Source organism: Amphiura filiformis, chromosome 5, assembly GCF_039555335.1.
Source record: "Amphiura filiformis chromosome 5, Afil_fr2py, whole genome shotgun sequence".
Lineage (NCBI taxonomy): Eukaryota > Metazoa > Echinodermata > Ophiuroidea > Amphilepidida > Amphiuridae > Amphiura > Amphiura filiformis.
Window position 1 is genome coordinate 43721588 of NC_092632.1, and position 17429 is coordinate 43739016.

A 17429-nucleotide genomic window follows, 5' to 3' on the forward strand; every position below is an offset into this window, starting at 1 on the left:
GCCAAGATTTATAAAAGAAACTACTGTTTCAAACACGAAAATTAACCTAATTTCGCGCGATACACGTAAGACTTGGCGATAGTCTATTCAGATATCGTTGTCAAGCTCGAGGTGATTGACCCCGAATGATTGACAGTTGGGAACGCGTACTGTTACGCGTAGTCATGGTGCTGGGAGCTGCTGGACGCGTTCGGGGGTGCTGGCGACCGTCGAGTCTACCATAGACATACCACCTAGACCTATGACTCACCATCCTTTACCACAGCGGGAGGTGAAGCCCCGTATCCAAGGTGATATTGACGGATTGACGGGGTTACTAGGCGCGGAGATATATTGCGTACATTCTGACTCGCTCGTTTGCGTGGTTACTGCGCTGTTATCGCTCGCGTCAAATGCAACATGTTCCGTAGACGCGAACATGTCTGCTTGTTTGCGTCCGGGTATGCGTCCTTGTCAAATTCGTTGCTAAGCAGTGTCGGCTTCACTACGCGAGTCAAAGTCCTTGGTCTAGGTTCTCGTTTGTCTGGGGAGTCTACGGTCGCCAGCACCCCCTTTCTCCAAGATGGCGGCGCCCATGCTGGTACCAACTTTGTGGTTCGCGGCAGCTTCTGTACAGCATACCTTAGCGTGCAAATTTGGCCAAATTTGGAGAATCGGCGAATCACTGTCAACCCCTTGGTTAAACCCGGTGACTATGTAAGCTTAAATTTTCATTTTACCGCATAGCAAAACCCTGATATAAATAATAATAATAATATTGAATGGCTTATTTTCGTGTGATACAAGAATATATTGCACTCGATAGAAAAATATTTTTCTATCTCGTGCAATATATTCTTGTATCACACTCAAATCCATTCAATATTATATAAATATCTAAACATTGTGCTTTGGATCCGATGAATATCCCGAGGGGCGCAGCCCCGAGGGATATTCCGATGCACTACACAATCACGCCATGTGCAAATATGGTAGTTGCGTGCGCGTGAAGTGTTCCGGCGCAACAGATGCGTACACGCCGAAGCTATTATACCGCGTAAGCATACGCGGAGGTCATTGATAAGAGGTTAATGACTGCGCATCAGTTGTTTTGAGGGTATTGTGAAATATCTAAACATTGTGCTTTGGAACCGAGGGATATTCCGTATATTTCACAATACCCGAGACGCGGTCATTATACTTTTTCAATGACCTGCATTTGCGTCCGCGTATTTAAAAGTTATTCTCTGTGATTGGATCGCACTTGCTGCGTATATTAATGAGGTTATGAATGAGGTTATGAATTACATTTAGTTATTTGTGAAAACGCGAACGCAAATCGAGGTAATTAATATCTCACACTTGACCGCAAAATGCGTAATTGTTCCAATGTCGCACACAATTGACCGGCGTTTGCGTGTTGTTGTGCGTCGAACAAACTGCGCGCGCGCTGGCTGCCGTATTTGGATTGCGCGCTACCATATTTGCACAGATTGTGATACACACTTTTGTTATTGGCCTGATCGATTTTTGGAAAGGGAAGATGTAAAAATCATCTATTTTAATAAACTTTTGAGCGAAATTTTGTGTTATTGTGTAAGGTGAAGAGATTAAAGTGACGGTTATGAATGAGGTTAATAACTTTGCATCGGTAATATATATGTCGGGCATTGTGAAAAATCTAAACATTTTGCTTTGGACCTCGGAATATCCCTCGGTTCCAAAGGCAAAATGTTTAGATTTTCACAATGCCCTAAATAACCGATGCGCAGTTATTAACCTCTAAAAACCTCCTGTAAAAATGGAACTTTGGAACCTGAAAGTTAAAATTGCTACCCCTATAGTGTTATAATGATGTAGATGAGATAACTTGTCAAAGTTTTCTTTCATAATAACTTGGGCAAACATGATGAAAAATATTAAAAACATGGTTCAAACGGAGCTGCACAGCCCTTGTCCTGATAAGGTGGTAGGGTACAAAAACTCACTGTACAATTTGCGGACAATATGCAACTCTTTTTATTCGATATGTAACCTCGGCTTCGAAAACTTCAAAGCTCATTTTACCAAATTTAAGCCTCAAAAAGTCAGTAGGGCTTTAAACCCTTAGCCTAGCGAGGGGGCTAGAGGCTACCTACCCTTTCAGATTATTTCCTGTTCAATTGCCTTAAAGCGCTCACACAAACCTCCAAACAGCACCATGTAATTACTATACTTGTGCTAATTTGATCGATTTTGTTAACCCTACCATCTTACTTGGGGGTATGGTAGACCGTCCAAAGTCGAGGGTAGAGGAGGGTGCTGTTGTTTAAAACTATGGCCATAATACTTTATAATTTTAAAAGTACCTATCATTTCCAGTATATTGGAAAACTTAAAAGTTAGTGATTTTTTGTTGAAATTAAATTTTTTGGAAAATTTGGAATGGTATGGTATGATTAAATATCGGCAATTTTCAAGCTTGTGGTTGCTTAAATCGGGGATGTTTGTACTTGATTTGAAAAGAAGAGTGCTATACCAATTCCATGGTACCAAAATAATTGACATCAGACGTTTAACTGCGCAAGAGTTTGAGCCTCACCTCTATACTTGTACTACTCTTGTCGCCATAGATGTACTTCACTGAGTATGATCAGGACGAAGGTCCTGCCTTCAAGTGACAGACTCTCGTCACATCTCTGGAGCAGTGGTCTGACCTCGGGTTAGATACCTTGTCAAATACTAACTTCTTGCCCCGTCCGTAAACCCGGGAGTTATAATATAATATGACTTTATTTAGTGTGAGACACGACGAGGGTTTTGATATTAATAAATTTTCTCTTGAACAAAGCGCTTTACAATGATCTTAAATTTTACAACTTACACTACATCTTAGGTTACAATAAAGTTTACATCTGAAAGTTACACTGCTCAAAAAGTATCATAACACTTGAAAATATCGCCATGATTTAAAAACAAAAAACTTCGCTGAATGGAGCATTTCATACTGCGAATTTTGACACCTCATTTATTGCTCTGTGACAAGCGTTTCAATTTAACGAATTGATTTTCAAAAGTTACAGAAGTCTTTATAGATGAGTTGACTTCTGACGCCATTGCCTGGCAATATGGCAGTATGCGCGCGCATCATATTTTGTTCAGTGCCGTGATTTTAATACTACCGCCACATCACATGAAACTAGGCTATTGAACAGTGCAGTGGTTGTATGCAGTTCGCGCAAGCATATCGATATGTCAGTCCCTTGCCTTTGTTGATAAACATTGAGTTCAACTCATCTATACAAATGATTCTACATAGATTACTGGATGAGTATCTAATGCGATACATGCTTTGTGCGCGCCATTTTCATTAAAATTTAAACCATTATGTTTATCGCATGGTTGATCATTCGATAAAAAGCAGACTTGAGCCCAATAGAGAACCTAGACACTCTGAAGAAGAAAGCTAACAAGACCGTCAAGCCAGACACAACCCTAGAGGGTTTGCGCCTCATGATCTTGAGAATTTGAGAAAGTGGAACAGCATTGACGAAGAAAAAACAAGTCACCTCATCAGGAGCACGCGACGTCGCATTTCAGCAGTCGTGAATAGTGATGGAGAAACTATTTATTGCAGGATGAACTGGGAACCAAATTGAAATTGGCATTGAAATAAACAGGTTCAATAAAAGTTATCACTGAGTGAAGAAAATGTTTATGTTATGATTTTGTGTGTATGTGTAATGATACCTTTTTGAGCAGTGCAAGTAGCGTATGATGATAACATCGTAATTGCACATAGATTATTCCTTGAAACTGCGTATCACGTACAGGTATAGACTAATTGTCTTGTCACACTTGTGTTTCTTTTGTGGTATTTCCAAGACTAGAATATATGTAATCCTTGGTTGAAGACTTCTTCTTCTTCTTGTTTTCTAGCCTCAGTTGCCATTGATGCAGCAACGGGTCTGCCAATACAATACTTCCTATGCATAATGTACAGACCCCGCAGAGAATCAGTGCTAATCGGTAACTGCCCATGTAATCATACAACCAGGCTGCAAAGAAGTTAAAATCAAATAGTAAACAAATACTTGATACGATCGCTATAAGCGACATATATATCTGACTGAGAACAAAACAATAGCTTCAGATGACAATTTTGGAACCTATATTGGAAATCAAACAGCTACCTTCAGCTATATTTATAAATAGAGACATTGCGATGTTCCAAACGCAGCACGTGGAACGTACGTTTTCACGTACGTTTTTACGTACGTTAATACGGTGTTAAATATCTATATAATAATACGCTATTCTCTGTCTCTCTGTCTCTCTGTCTGTTTGTCTGTCTGTGACTGCTAATGTGAGGCCACCGTAGGTCATACGGAGCTCAAACTTGGTGGGTGGGTGCAGCTTGGTATGAGGAAGAACGAGTTTATATTTTTTTTTTTTTCAAAGGTCAAGGACGGGGTCAAGTTCAATTGAAGTCTAATTTCAAATACTTTAAATGGCAAATCTAGCCATGCCATTGTGTTGACCTTGGACTATCAAACAAAAGTTTCCACGGTGACCTTTTTGTCAGACCAACGGTTAAGAGGTCAAAGGTCAAGAAAGGTAAAATTTCAAACTGCCCCTATGAAGCTCAAACTTGGTGGGTGGATGGAACTTGGAATAACAAGTAAAAGTTTCCACGGTGACCTTTTCATCATACCTACGGTTAAGAGGTCATAGGTCAAGAAAGGTAACAAATTTAAATTGCTCCTATGGAGCTCAAACTTGGTGGGTGGGTGGACCTTGGACTAACAAACAAAAGTTTCTACGGTGACCTTTTCGTCATACCTACGGTTAAGAGGTCATAGGTCAAGAAAGGTCAAAATTTCAAATTGCCCCTATGGAGCTCAAACTTGGTGGGTGGGTGGACCTTGGACTAACAAACAAAACAAAAGTGTCCACGGTGACCTTTTCATCATACCTACCTTTAAGAGGTCATAGGTCAAGAAAGGTAACAAATTCAAACTGTCCCTATGGATCTCAAACTTGGTAGGTGGGTGGACCTTGGACTAACAAACAAAAGTTTCCACGGTGACCTTTTCGTCAGACCTACGGTTAAGAGGTCATAGGTCAAGAAAGGTCACAATTTCAAATTGCCTATGGAGCTCATACTTGGTGGGTAAGAGGAAATTGGACTAACAAACAAAAGTTCCATTGTGACCTTTTTGTCAGACCTACGGTTGAGAGGTCATAGGTCAAAAAACAAAGATTTCAAATTGCTCATGGAGCTCAAACTTGGTCGGTGGGTGTAACTTTGGCCAAGGAAGCCCAGGTTTGAGATCTGCAAAAGCCAATACTATGACAGCCGAGAACCGCGAAATACGGGTAACCGCCTAGTTAATAATAATAATAATAATAATATGCACATATTTGTTAAGCGCTTACAAAATTAATCTCGAAGCGCTGTACAAAGCATTAAAAACATAAAAACAATAAGCAAATATTATAGGCAAAAATATATAGATTAAAAACCTTCACAACAAACATAATAAAAGCATGCAACAAAATATAATAAAGGGCACGACAAGTGGGTGGCTATGGCAAAACGCACGATGGAAAACCAAAATATTGCTAGTCTCGGTTCCAAACTGGATTGTGCTCATTCGTCACGAAGAAGAACGAGTATGCTGAAATAAAGACAATAATATTTGATCTAATCTAATCTAGGTCGATAGAGGGCATAGTGATTGAAAAAATAACAGTAAGCTGAGTCTCTGCTTAATTCAAACAGACCGCTTTTGATTTTGACTAAAATTTTGACCTACATGCTGATTAAACTTAATTGTTTTTTGTGCTCCACAAATAGTATAGTTGCCCAAAAACATATATTTTGGTAAATTAAAGATCACTACATCCATTATCATCATGACTTTACTTTCAAAATGAGACTTTTTCGTCCTGAAAATTGGGCGCGTTGCATGGACTTAGACATGAGGTAAAATCAGCATATTTCAACGTAGCATCTGCGTTTTATTCTACGTTGGAATCCAAAATGGGAAATCGCAATGTCATTTTTTGTACGCAAAGTATCACACACATTATAATGGGCAATCTCTGCGTATGAATATTGCGTTTAAATTTAGTCCATTTTTAACACATCGCTGTACCTTTATTATAATGATTTGTTACAAACAAAAAGGATCATAATAATAATTAGACTTTCCTTAGTATGTTCATTATCTTTGACTGCCTTTAACATATTGTGAAATGAACAAATTTTGTGCATTTTCAACGATGTATCTACGTCGATTTCGCACGTGGAATATCTTCAAAAATAGCTAAATATGTGACCTCGTTTCGATACAGGAGAGTGGTTTTGAATAGATCAACGTACGTCCGATGTCTACGTTTGGAAATCGCAATATCTCTAATATGTTTACAAATACGCACGTGACCCATGGGCACGACATAACAAGACCAGCAAGTGTGACCAAATCCTCATGTCATTAAATAGGATAGGAACTATTTAGACAAATCATCAAATTTAAGTATTAATTGAACAGCAAAATTATTACACATGGGGGATTCCGAATTTGTAACCTGTTATCAAAAACAACATTTTGAAAGTATTTAATGACGGAAAAAACTTATCGTCGGAAACGTTTACAATATAATCACAAAGTTGGACAAAATAGACAATTGACAATTCTGCTGCAAAGTCTCGCGTTGTTTACCGCCTTTGCATTCAAATGTACAGGAAGACCACCCGCTATGTAGAATGTCACTTCGAGACTTACTGTCTACAAGCTGTTATGGCAGTGTAGAGGTGGTCACGTGCGTATCTATAAATACATATTTATAAATATAGTCGACGCATACTGTAAAATAATAAAATAAAAAGGAGTATATAGCACATGTTTTATATTATTGGTGCATACCCAGCGAAAACGAAACGTTTTCAACATAATTCGCAAAACGTTAGAAAGGTTTGCCCGAAGACGTTTAAATGTCGGGTTATATAAAGGGTATATAAAGGGTATAAAACATTTTCATAACATTCAAAAACGTTTTTCGATAACGTATTGCAATTATTGTAACATGTTATTTAGGTGTTGACAAAATATTTTTTACAATAACATTTTGACAACATTTAAAAAATATGTTTTCATACAAAACGTTTTAAAACGTTTTCAGGACCTTTATATAACCCGACATTTAATGATATTAAAACGTTTTTACCAAAACCAAAACCCAAAGTATAACCTATTTAAAACGTTTTAAAAACATTTTGTGGTTGCTTCCCGATCCGATTGACTGAAAACGAAGAAATGAATGATTGCACAATAATTGCATGTGTCAATGCACGTTAACTTAAGTTTTAATCGTTTTGAACATATTGTACGACATGCAAAGTTAAAGCGTGAGGAAACCGACTCATTTATTCTTGACTCGGCATTTAGTTTCATTCTTAAGGCATGAAATTGTAAACACATTTCAAAACATGAAAGCCTAAAGCTGAAAGGTTCTTCGGAAAATCAAAATCAAGGTCTTACAATAATGTTAATCATGATCTAAAAAAAAAAAAACAAGTTGATTCCTGCTAGCCTGCACTTCCTTCATAGCGAGAGAGATGCCGCCATATTATGAAAATGGCATTCATTTCGATATTTGTTGGGACGCGGGTGCGTAGCAAGTCACTTGGTGAGTGACTCCCTGGGAATTTACACTTTGATATAAATTTATTTGAACTTACCAGTTCCGTTGATACACAAGAATCCACCAAACCCCATCTGCTGAAGCATCCATGCCTGAGCACCAGGAGCTTTGTCCTTGGAGCCACCAGAATGCGCCACAATAAACATGATTAAGGAACCTCCAACCCCCCACGTTAGTCCAAACACTACAGCAAGCGATATAAGAAATGGAAAAGTTTTCACGAAGGGAATGAGAATTGTGATAAGGCCAAGCAGTAGGAATGCCATTCCAGTCACCATTGATGCTGATACAAACTTCTTGTCTACTAAAAACCCAATGGGTGAGAGTCTCGCAATTATATTACATATTCCCGTTATAGACATGATGAAAGATGCATTAAGATCAGAAATACCAACGGTAGTGGAATAAGGAACGAGATATATGATGGCTGCAAATATACCACCGTATAATAGTCCATTTATTATACTTTGAAAGATAAACCGCACGTTGGTGAAAAGCGATAAGTCAAAATCGTGTGCAACATCTTTCAAGATGTTACAGCGAGTTGTGTCTTCAGTGTCATTAAGTTCACGCGATTTGAGTTGTTTGTTTTGTAACTTTTCAAATTTAGATGTGCGTAATAGAAACCCACATACACAAATATTGGCCATTATGGCAGCTAAAACTTGTGACGCCCCTTGCCAGCCGTATACACTATTCAGAAATTCCAACAGCGGCGGGAAAATGAAGATACCCAAGCCACTGGCGGAACTATTGAGTCCATTGGCAAAAGCGTAACGCTTGTCGAAGTAGTAAACAAAAAATGTACAAGCAGGTTGATAAGCCAGGCCTGCTGCAATTCCTGAGGAGCAAATAGATAAAACGCATTACAGAAGCATTAACATTAGTCGGGAGAAAATAAAAGAGGGCAAACTTAACGAAAATATTGTACTCAAGGAGCATGCAAACTGCAATAGAACAGATCAGCTAAAAGGAACAAGACTAAAACAACCGAATTTTTGCCAGATACTGCCCTGCAAGCACGAAAATATTACAATAACTATTTGAAGGGGTGGGTATAATAAAGGAAATTCCATGATACTGGCAGAATGGGGTTGAATGCTCTCTTGTGGATAAGTTATACAGATCTGAGGGAGATCCTTGTTTTAAGAGAAAAAGCGGACGTTTCTCTGTCTTCTTTGGACTTAACGTGACATCGTCTGCGCAATTGAAGCTTGGTAGCAAGCATAATATCACAAGTACACCCGGCAAGTACAGAGACAAAGAAAGCTGCATTGCCACAGAAAGCTGAAGGAAGTTTCTTGTTTCTCCTTGTGGAAGCCCATAATAGGTTGCCTTTTATTTCATTACTTTTGCCTTTCGCTGCAATTGCAATTTCTATACTATTCTTTGGTTTACTTGTTCCCTCGGTTTGTACCCTTATTAAGGTTCTATGCCTGTTCAAAACATATATTAGCTCATATTCATTCACTTTATCATCAAATCCGATCGCAGTCCACTTGCATGTTTTAAAGTTAAAAGTGTCTCTATTCAGTATGCTATTTATAAAATAATACGCACGTGACCACCTCCGCGCTGACATAACAGCATGAGACCAGAGCAAAAACTGTCTATTTTGTTCAACTTTGTGATTATATTGTAAACGTTTCCGTCGATAAATACTTTCAAAATGTTGTTTTTGATAACATATTATAAATTCTGAATCTCCCAATGTCAGTGTGCTGGTCTTGGTATGTCGTGCCGATGGGTCACGTGCGTATTTATAAATACGTATTTATAAATATAGTCGAAGGTAGCTGCTATTGGAAAATTTCATTCAACGATAGAATGATGAAAAGAAAACTCACCCAATATTGGCATTATTACATAAATTTGCCACAAAGATCGTATTAAGCTTAACGCAAGCAGACAACCGAAGATCACGATTCCAGCAAATATGGTAACTACTCTGTACGTAAATCGATGGGCTAATGCTGAAGATATTGGTGCTGTGATGAAGAGAAAAAGGACACAAAAATAGATTTGATATATAAATGTCTTTTTTAACAGTAAATTATAGTAAGATGAAATTATGAATGTTTTCTTTTCACAAATTCATTTTCTGTCTGCTCTGGACATTTCCTGATGACGTGTACATACGTATATAGTGTGCCCCTATATACATATTAAATATTGTGACCAGTACAACATATATCGGCGAATCTCAAACTGAGCTAAAAACTTATTCAATTTTGGGTCTTTGAAATATATACGCTAAATGTACACTCTGTTTGTAGTGCAGGGCGATCTATTCAAAAATTGTATTCCTCTATTGCTATGGTAGTTAATCCGATTATTACGTCAATTCTACGGCGAATTGTCACCGAGAACACAACTGATATGATAATCTGACCACTGACGTAGTTTAGAATAAATCTATAGTCGTGCTCACACGGTCGGACATAGGCCTAAGTGACTTATTACCGGTAATAGTGACTTATTACCGGTAATAAGTGACTTATGTCCGATCGTGTAAACACGACTTGAGATCAGATCAAGATGAGCAAAAGGCTTACATAGGCTTATTTATACATAGACCTGTATAGACATGACATATTTTCAACAATGGGAAAATGCCAATCAAAGTCGCTCACTCTTCCATAATTATACTTACTTGTAAAAAATATCAGTAAGAAATATGACGACCCTATCCATGCAGTTGTCGACGAGCTGACGTTGAAATGTTTCTGCCATTGCAACATCATAATACCTAATGTTGCCCAGAGACCATCAACAAACAGTCGCACCACGATACATGCTCCTAGTACAACCCACGCGTAACCATGATCAAACTGTGTTCTTGAAGAGGCGCCCATCATTAGCTGAAGAATGTCAATGGATGTTTCCCGAAACAGTTTTTTGTTCTTCAGCACATAGTAGACCAAAGCATGTATAGCTCCACTTGATCACTAAAAATCTAAACCAGGAGGCACAGAATTGCTCATCAGTATCTGACAGTCTATAAACGGTCATTGCCACAGCTTCAAAGTTGGATGACGTTTGTACCACACAAGCAGGCAACTAGCTATATTGAAGTAAACTGTCGTAGTCCTATTATAATTATCTGTCACTAGTTACTTCTTGTTGTAAAAGTGCCTGTAAAAGTGCAGCTTCCGAGCTGCGACATTGAGGAATGAGGAATCACGGTTTCTGGACTGAAAGAATTTTATAGACTTCCTAGCCCGGAGCAACTGTGTCTGCTGTAATACTTGTAATAATGGACTGCGCTTCACTTGAATTTGCAGGAACACGATTCCATGAAGGCGCTGAAATATTTAGTGTCTAAAAGGAGCGACGTTTGCTAAGTAAACAGCCATATAAAATAAGCCAGCTTACGACAAGTGTATCCATTGGAGACAAAACTTAAAACTCTGAGTTTTAGTAAACAAGTTTTGACATTTCCACGACTGAAAGGTTTTTCAAGGTCAACTGACAATGCATGCTGCAATTAAGCTGTACTGTTGCCCCAGATTGTTATTTGGATTAAGTTCATCGAATACGGCATACCTTGTCATTTGCACGCTCAGCTGCACGATCAACAGCTAGCTGTTAACGTATCCATAACATGAAGAAGCTCTGAAACCTTCGTTCGAAATCAGGGGTGTGAGAGGCCACTGACCAAAAACGAGGAAAATCACTAAAAACAGTGTAAAATCAGGGTAAAAACGCCAAATATGGGTTGAAAATAAAAGAAAAACGCGTAAATTTTGGCAACAAAAAAAGAGGAAATTAGCTGAAAAGAGGAACTCTCACATCCCTGCGAAATGGTAGTCATTAAACCAACGAAGCTATCTGCTACATCGGCACCAGTTGACCGTGGCTACGCTTGGGTGGTTCTGGCAAGTTGCTTTCTCATTAGGTTATTAGCTGATGGACTTTGGTCTTGCCAGGGCATTTTCATGTTGGAATGGGGGACACATCTCAAAATTAGTGCTTCAAAATCGGCGTTGATTGGGTCATCATTTTCGTCATGTGTCTTTCTTATCTGTAAGTACACTACTTATATAAACGCTGAGAAATAATATTATCACCGCAACACTCACGCACTTAGTGTCAGAGGCGATTTAAGGAAAAAGACCCTATGTGTCAGCAAAGTGGCCTGGGGGCCTTCCAGAGAAGCAGATCCAGGGTTTCAAAAGGTGATCGATGCAATAGTGATACTCCAGCCTTTTCCAAAGAAGAGAATGAAACTCTCAAATTTTGTTTAGGGTTGGACTATTTTTGGTTATTTTTCAGTCATAAAGTTCAGTTGTTCGGTTTATAATAGGCGAAAACAAGCTCAACAGAATCTTGGAAGGTGTTGGTTGAACATGTTGAAGTGCCTATATTGTATTCAAGTTTGACACTTTGTACAGGCCTTATACTATTCAATAACTATACATATAAAACTCTAAGTACAATAATGTTGACGTAGATCAATCATGTAATTTGACATGTTCAACGACGCGTGACACGTTGCCATTAATATAATTTATGCTTAAATTTTTACATCGTTTGCTTGCTTCTAATTAACCACAAAGCACAATGTGCTATTGCCTGTTTGTTGCATATACACATGTATATCGTATCAATAATTTGATACATCGTTTGTGTGAACCCGGACCAGTGGCGTAACTACGGGGGGGGACAACATGCCCCGGGCGCCCTTAGGGGGCCCCAAATTGACCAATTCAGCATCGATTCTGCGCCTCTCCAAGCGATGAAAGTCAAAATTTTGTTGGGGGGGGGGGGGAGGGGCGCCAATTTAGTTTCTTGCCCCGGGCGCTACAAACCCTAGTTACGTCACTAACCCTGACAATACCCAGCATAATAAAAAACCCACTAAAAACATATGAGGCCTAAAACATCTACAAATCACACAACCTTTTATTAATAATAAGTATATTGCACTTTTAAACACTTATGCAAGTGTTTTATTCTATTTTAAAAGTTTTCTTATAAAATAATTGTCCCCTTCCTGTCGCTGATGGCGTGTTGGCTCGGCTAACTCTGTCAGGCGAAGCTCAAAACTGAAAGCAAAGCAAAAGTTTTTAATTACATTTTCACAGTATTCTAAGTTAATTTGCTAGATACCTGTAAGAACTATCATTTAGAGAATAAATGATAGGATTTTGTCTTTTGCCTATCCAATATCGTGTCATAATGGATGGGCTGGCCAATATTTTGAGTAGTGGATGCCGGCGCATCCACTACTCAAAAAATCCTATCTTTTATTCTCATTCTTATTTAGTTTTTAATGTAATTTTTGCGAGAAAAACTGTACTTTTTCAGAAAAAAATAAAGTTACTTTTGTGAGGACATCCCCGCTGTTTTAAATGAACGAAACCATCACGAACATCTAAGCCGCCAATCGCGTTCTTAGTTCTCGCACGTGTATTATGCGAACGCATTATCGCGCGATCATTGAGGAGCAACAAGCGTGCCGCCGTTGCGTGGCGGCGCGCGCCCTGACTAATATCACTATCAACTATTGTGATATATTATACACCAGAAAACCAATCAAATTACGTGAATTGTTTACAAGACGCACCCATTGAATAAGAATTAGAGATTCTTTTACACTTTAGAACGTTCCTGCAATCTCATTGGTTCTTACCCGTGTGATATGACACGATATCACACGGGTCAGCGCGCGTGTGCATCAACGCGATACGCGTGCTCGCTATTTGAACCAATCGGATGCGCATAGCAGCAACGGGACAGGTCGATTTTAAACCCTAGGTAGTTCCTTATATAATGTATAGGATTTAATTTGATTACAATTTTTAATACTTATGATATTTCTATTTGAATTGATGTGTTTAAGAATGAGAATAAAGGTATTGTTTTTATCTGCTGTCGTGCATCTATCGTCTCATATAACACGGGCGACACACAGTGTCATCGACCCTATATCTTCATGGCAGGAATCGCCATGGTAGGTTGAATCCACAGCCACGATTAGCCATTTGGTTCAAACCTTTAAAGCTCTTTAGAACTAATAATTAGTCGAGGGACATAACTAAGGCTACTCACAATAGCCTGGTAAGTGATCTTGGTTGTGCGTGAATAAGCTTGTATACCCCATTGAGGTCAATGGTCATCGACTTTTATACTGCCTACAGTGAGTGCAGCTGTACTACATGCTGTAGTCCATACAGGGTATTACAGGACCAACGCAATATAAAATGGTCAGATTTTGAGTTCAAAGCGCACGGCCAATTTTCAAAGCGCATTCTAGTGACTATCATATCTGTTCAACACGTATTTTCAAGTTTATGAGACCACATCTGGTTTCTTGAGATAAATTCATTTGCGGGAGATATTCATCAATTTCTAACCCAGTATTCGAAGATTTTCGTCTGATATCAAAATCGTGCATAGCAATTCACGTGTATCGATCCCGTGTATTCATTTTAGTGTCCCTGCTCCACCAAATAATTATTAGCCAGGCGGTGTCGGTGTGCGACATCATTATTTTTGGCGTAAAACAACTCGGCTTCACCTCGTTGTTTTACTTAAAATAATGATGTCGCCCGTGTTATATGAGACGATAGATGCACTCCAGTGACTAAAACCAATACCTTTATTCTCTAAATAAAAGATAGGATTTTGTCTTTTGCCTATCCAATATCGTGTCATAATGGATGGGCTGGCCAATATTTTGAGTAGTGGATGCCGGCGCAGCCGACTACGATAAAAATATTGGCCAGCCCATCCATTTAGGCCAAAAAAAAAAAATGTTGTGTTGCCCTCCGCGGCCGGGTCAAAATCGCGAAAATCTGGACCCGGGTTTTTTTTTTTATTATTTTTTTTTTAATAATTCTTTTTTAACAAATGATTTTTTTAAATCATACATGTACCCCCAAGCCTATTCCCGGACCCCTGACGTTCACTAAAAAGATTGTGCCCCAAGCCAGCACTTTAATTGGATAGTAGGACTTACTCATTGAATCCCAACAACATGGATGTTAGGCCCTTCACAACTGATTTTGAGTTTCCTATTTCCAGACCAAAAAAAAAATTGAGAATTGCAAAATATTTAATTATTTGATTTTTATCTGTCATTTTCTCTGTTAAATGAAATTTTTGTTACATTAATTTGCTACTTTCTTACTTTGATCATGAATCCTGAACAAACAAATAACACATATTATTATCAATGTATAAAATCAACCATAATTGCAATATGATCTGCAGTGCCAAAATGTACCATGCAGGATGTTGATATTGGGCTGTGACCACTTGTTTCAAAATGAAGAATATAATAAGTAATAAATAACTAATAATTAAGTTACCTCATGCCTTTTTAAAAATATTTAACTGGTAAACTAAGAATTAATTGTGAAGGGTCTTAATATTAATATTTACTTCAATAAAATATTCAACATTGGGTAGAACATACAGCCAATATTATTCATATGCCTCTCTTCACTCATGTTACTGTGAAATGGTTGAGTTGGTAAAAAAAAAAAAAAAAAAATCCGGCCGGCTGTACTACCAGATTTTAGGCTTGGGAGGGCAACACAACAATTTTTTTTTTGCCTTATGAGACGATATTGGATAGGCAAAAGACAAAATCCTATCGTTTATTCTCATTTTTATTCAGTTTTGATGTAATTTTTGCGAGAAAAATTTTTGTGCCGGCATCCACTACTCAAAATATTGGCCAGCCCATCCATTATGACACGATATTGGATAGGCAAAAGACAAAATCCTATCATTTATTCTCTAATTCCCTACACATAGACTAAGATATAGGCCCCTACATCATTATATCAAAATTTTAATATCATTTTTAAAATTTAAATTCAAGGCAGGATAAAGTGTACTATCATTTATTCTCTAATTCCCTATACATAGACTAAGATATAGGCCCCTACATCATTATATCAAAATTTTAATATCATTTTTAAAATTTAAATTCAAGGCAGGATAAAGTGTACTTTTATTCTACTTCTCTGAATTTTTCAAGTCTGTAGTTTACTTTTCCGATATACAAAACACCAGTGTTTCTGAAAAGTTGATAATACATTTTGCGTGACTTCTCGCTAAGTGAACGATTTTACGGGCTCATTAGTTGCAAGGTCTTCACGCTTTAAAACAAAAGGCGTATTGCCTAGAGTAGGGGCCCGAATACAGATAGCAAGTGGCCCTGTCAGCAATTGTTGACACGTTAAATCCGACCCTGCGAAATTGTTTATGTTCTTTGTTTTCTTGTTACCACATTTTCTCGTAGTGTCCTCGTCGTTACAATCATATTAATAATATTAATAAAAATAATAATGGTATTTACTATCACCATAATCATTATACAGCACCAGTTGCATCGGCGTTAGGAAACCGTCTGACGTCAAGAGTTGTCGTCGTCGGTGCAGGAGTGGTTTCATTTGGCTGTCTGTTTGCTTTGAGTATGATAAGTGAGCTGTGGCAGGTGTGTGCGATCACACCTATATTAGGTAAACCACATTACATTGTCCAAAACAATAAGTTTATAACATCTGACCCAATAGTAATTAAAGAATGAAGTAATCTACCCTTCATGCCACCCTTTCTGCACAGACGGTCAATAGAAACACTAGTGCAGTCGGAGGTCCCGGGTTCAACCATCTCTACATTCAACGAACTGATTGCTCTTTGACACTCTAATACTTCGATCATATCTCCGGGTCATATCTTTACTTTGTTAGCCCACGATCTGTCGTCATAGGTTCAGATCAGTTCAGTTTATTTCACCATTAAATAACTTCTACATTAGTAAAGCAAAATTACATGGTAGGAGCACAGAGCAGGGCTCGAATATTTTGACCACCCTTTACAATAAGTTAAATATTCAGGACGAAACACGATCAAAGACGTATCAGGACATAATTATGTGCAGACAAAGACCGCACAGGACACGTGAGACAGGCAATGTTGGCTATGGTTTAAGATTAAATTAATTAGTTTCAAAAGCACTGAAAGGGCCTTTCTGACTAAAATAAGGTTGTCATATTTTTCACTCGCATACTACTTTTTTGTATCATACTCCGGTCACTGCATCAACTATTACACCACACGAGAATAGCATGCATTCAGTGTTTTATTGAGAACGTGTCAACAGTAGAGTGTTTGTTTATTGAATTAGTTCAAGTGCTTGATGCTTTTGTGATGAAAGACAAATTAATCAGGGTTGCCAAACCCGTGGTTTGGTAGCCCAAAAGGGGTGACTTTTAAAGATTTTCCCTGAGACTTTTGATAATTTCCTGTCCCATAGAAACAGTTTCCTGTCCCATAGAAATAGTTTCCTGTCCCATGTGCAATAATTAATTATGAACCCTGCTAAGACCCTCGGAGAGGGTTTGTCTGATATTGGGTCACTCATACAGGAGTAGCTGACAGGTATAATGTGTCAAAGCAAAATATTTAGGCCCTTGTTTAACGTCAGTGTCCTACAAAATTGTAAATTTATTTTGATTGTTCTGAGACTGCACTTCAAATTGCGCTGCATCAGGTGAAATAATGCACCACAACTTTCAAAATGAGGTGCACCCCAAGGTAAAGAAATTAACTCAAATACTGAAATTGTACCTGACCTTCTCAATTGTAATTCTAAATGACCATATCCTTTCACATCACTTATCACATTAAATAGAACATTAAAAACAAATTATATAAAATATCAGTACCGCAAAAGACAGTGACGGCTAAAGACGGTGACCGCGAAAGACGGGTGACCGCTAGTTAATAATAATTTTGTAAAC

The 17429-nt window shown here is 38.1% G+C and overlaps 1 protein-coding gene across 1 annotated transcript; it reads right to left on the bottom strand.

The window, feature by feature from the left end:
• Positions 1-1805: 1805 nt before the first annotated feature.
• Positions 1806-11025, bottom strand: LOC140151874 (monocarboxylate transporter 12-like). Its single transcript, XM_072174190.1, has 4 exons — positions 10322-11025; positions 9516-9656; positions 7706-8509; positions 1806-4016 (listed from the first exon to the last, which is right to left on the bottom strand). Exons 1-4 carry the CDS (start codon positions 10524-10526, stop codon positions 3811-3813), a joined length of 1356 nt encoding a protein of 451 aa, XP_072030291.1. The 5' UTR covers positions 10527-11025; the 3' UTR covers positions 1806-3810.
• Between the last annotated feature and the right edge of the window lie 6404 nt (positions 11026-17429).

Coding starts and splice junctions, on each gene's coding strand:
- LOC140151874 (XM_072174190.1), bottom strand. CDS start 10,526: ATGATGGGCGCCTCTTCAAGAACACAGTTTGATCATGGTTACGCGTGG. Junction 8,510..9,515: donor TGTAATAATGCCAATATTGG/GTGAGTTTTCTT, acceptor TTTGCTCCTCAG/GAATTGCAGCAGGCCTGGCT. Junction 4,017..7,705: donor CTTGTGTATCAACGGAACTG/GTAAGTTCAAAT, acceptor ACTTCTTTGCAG/CCTGGTTGTATGATTACATG.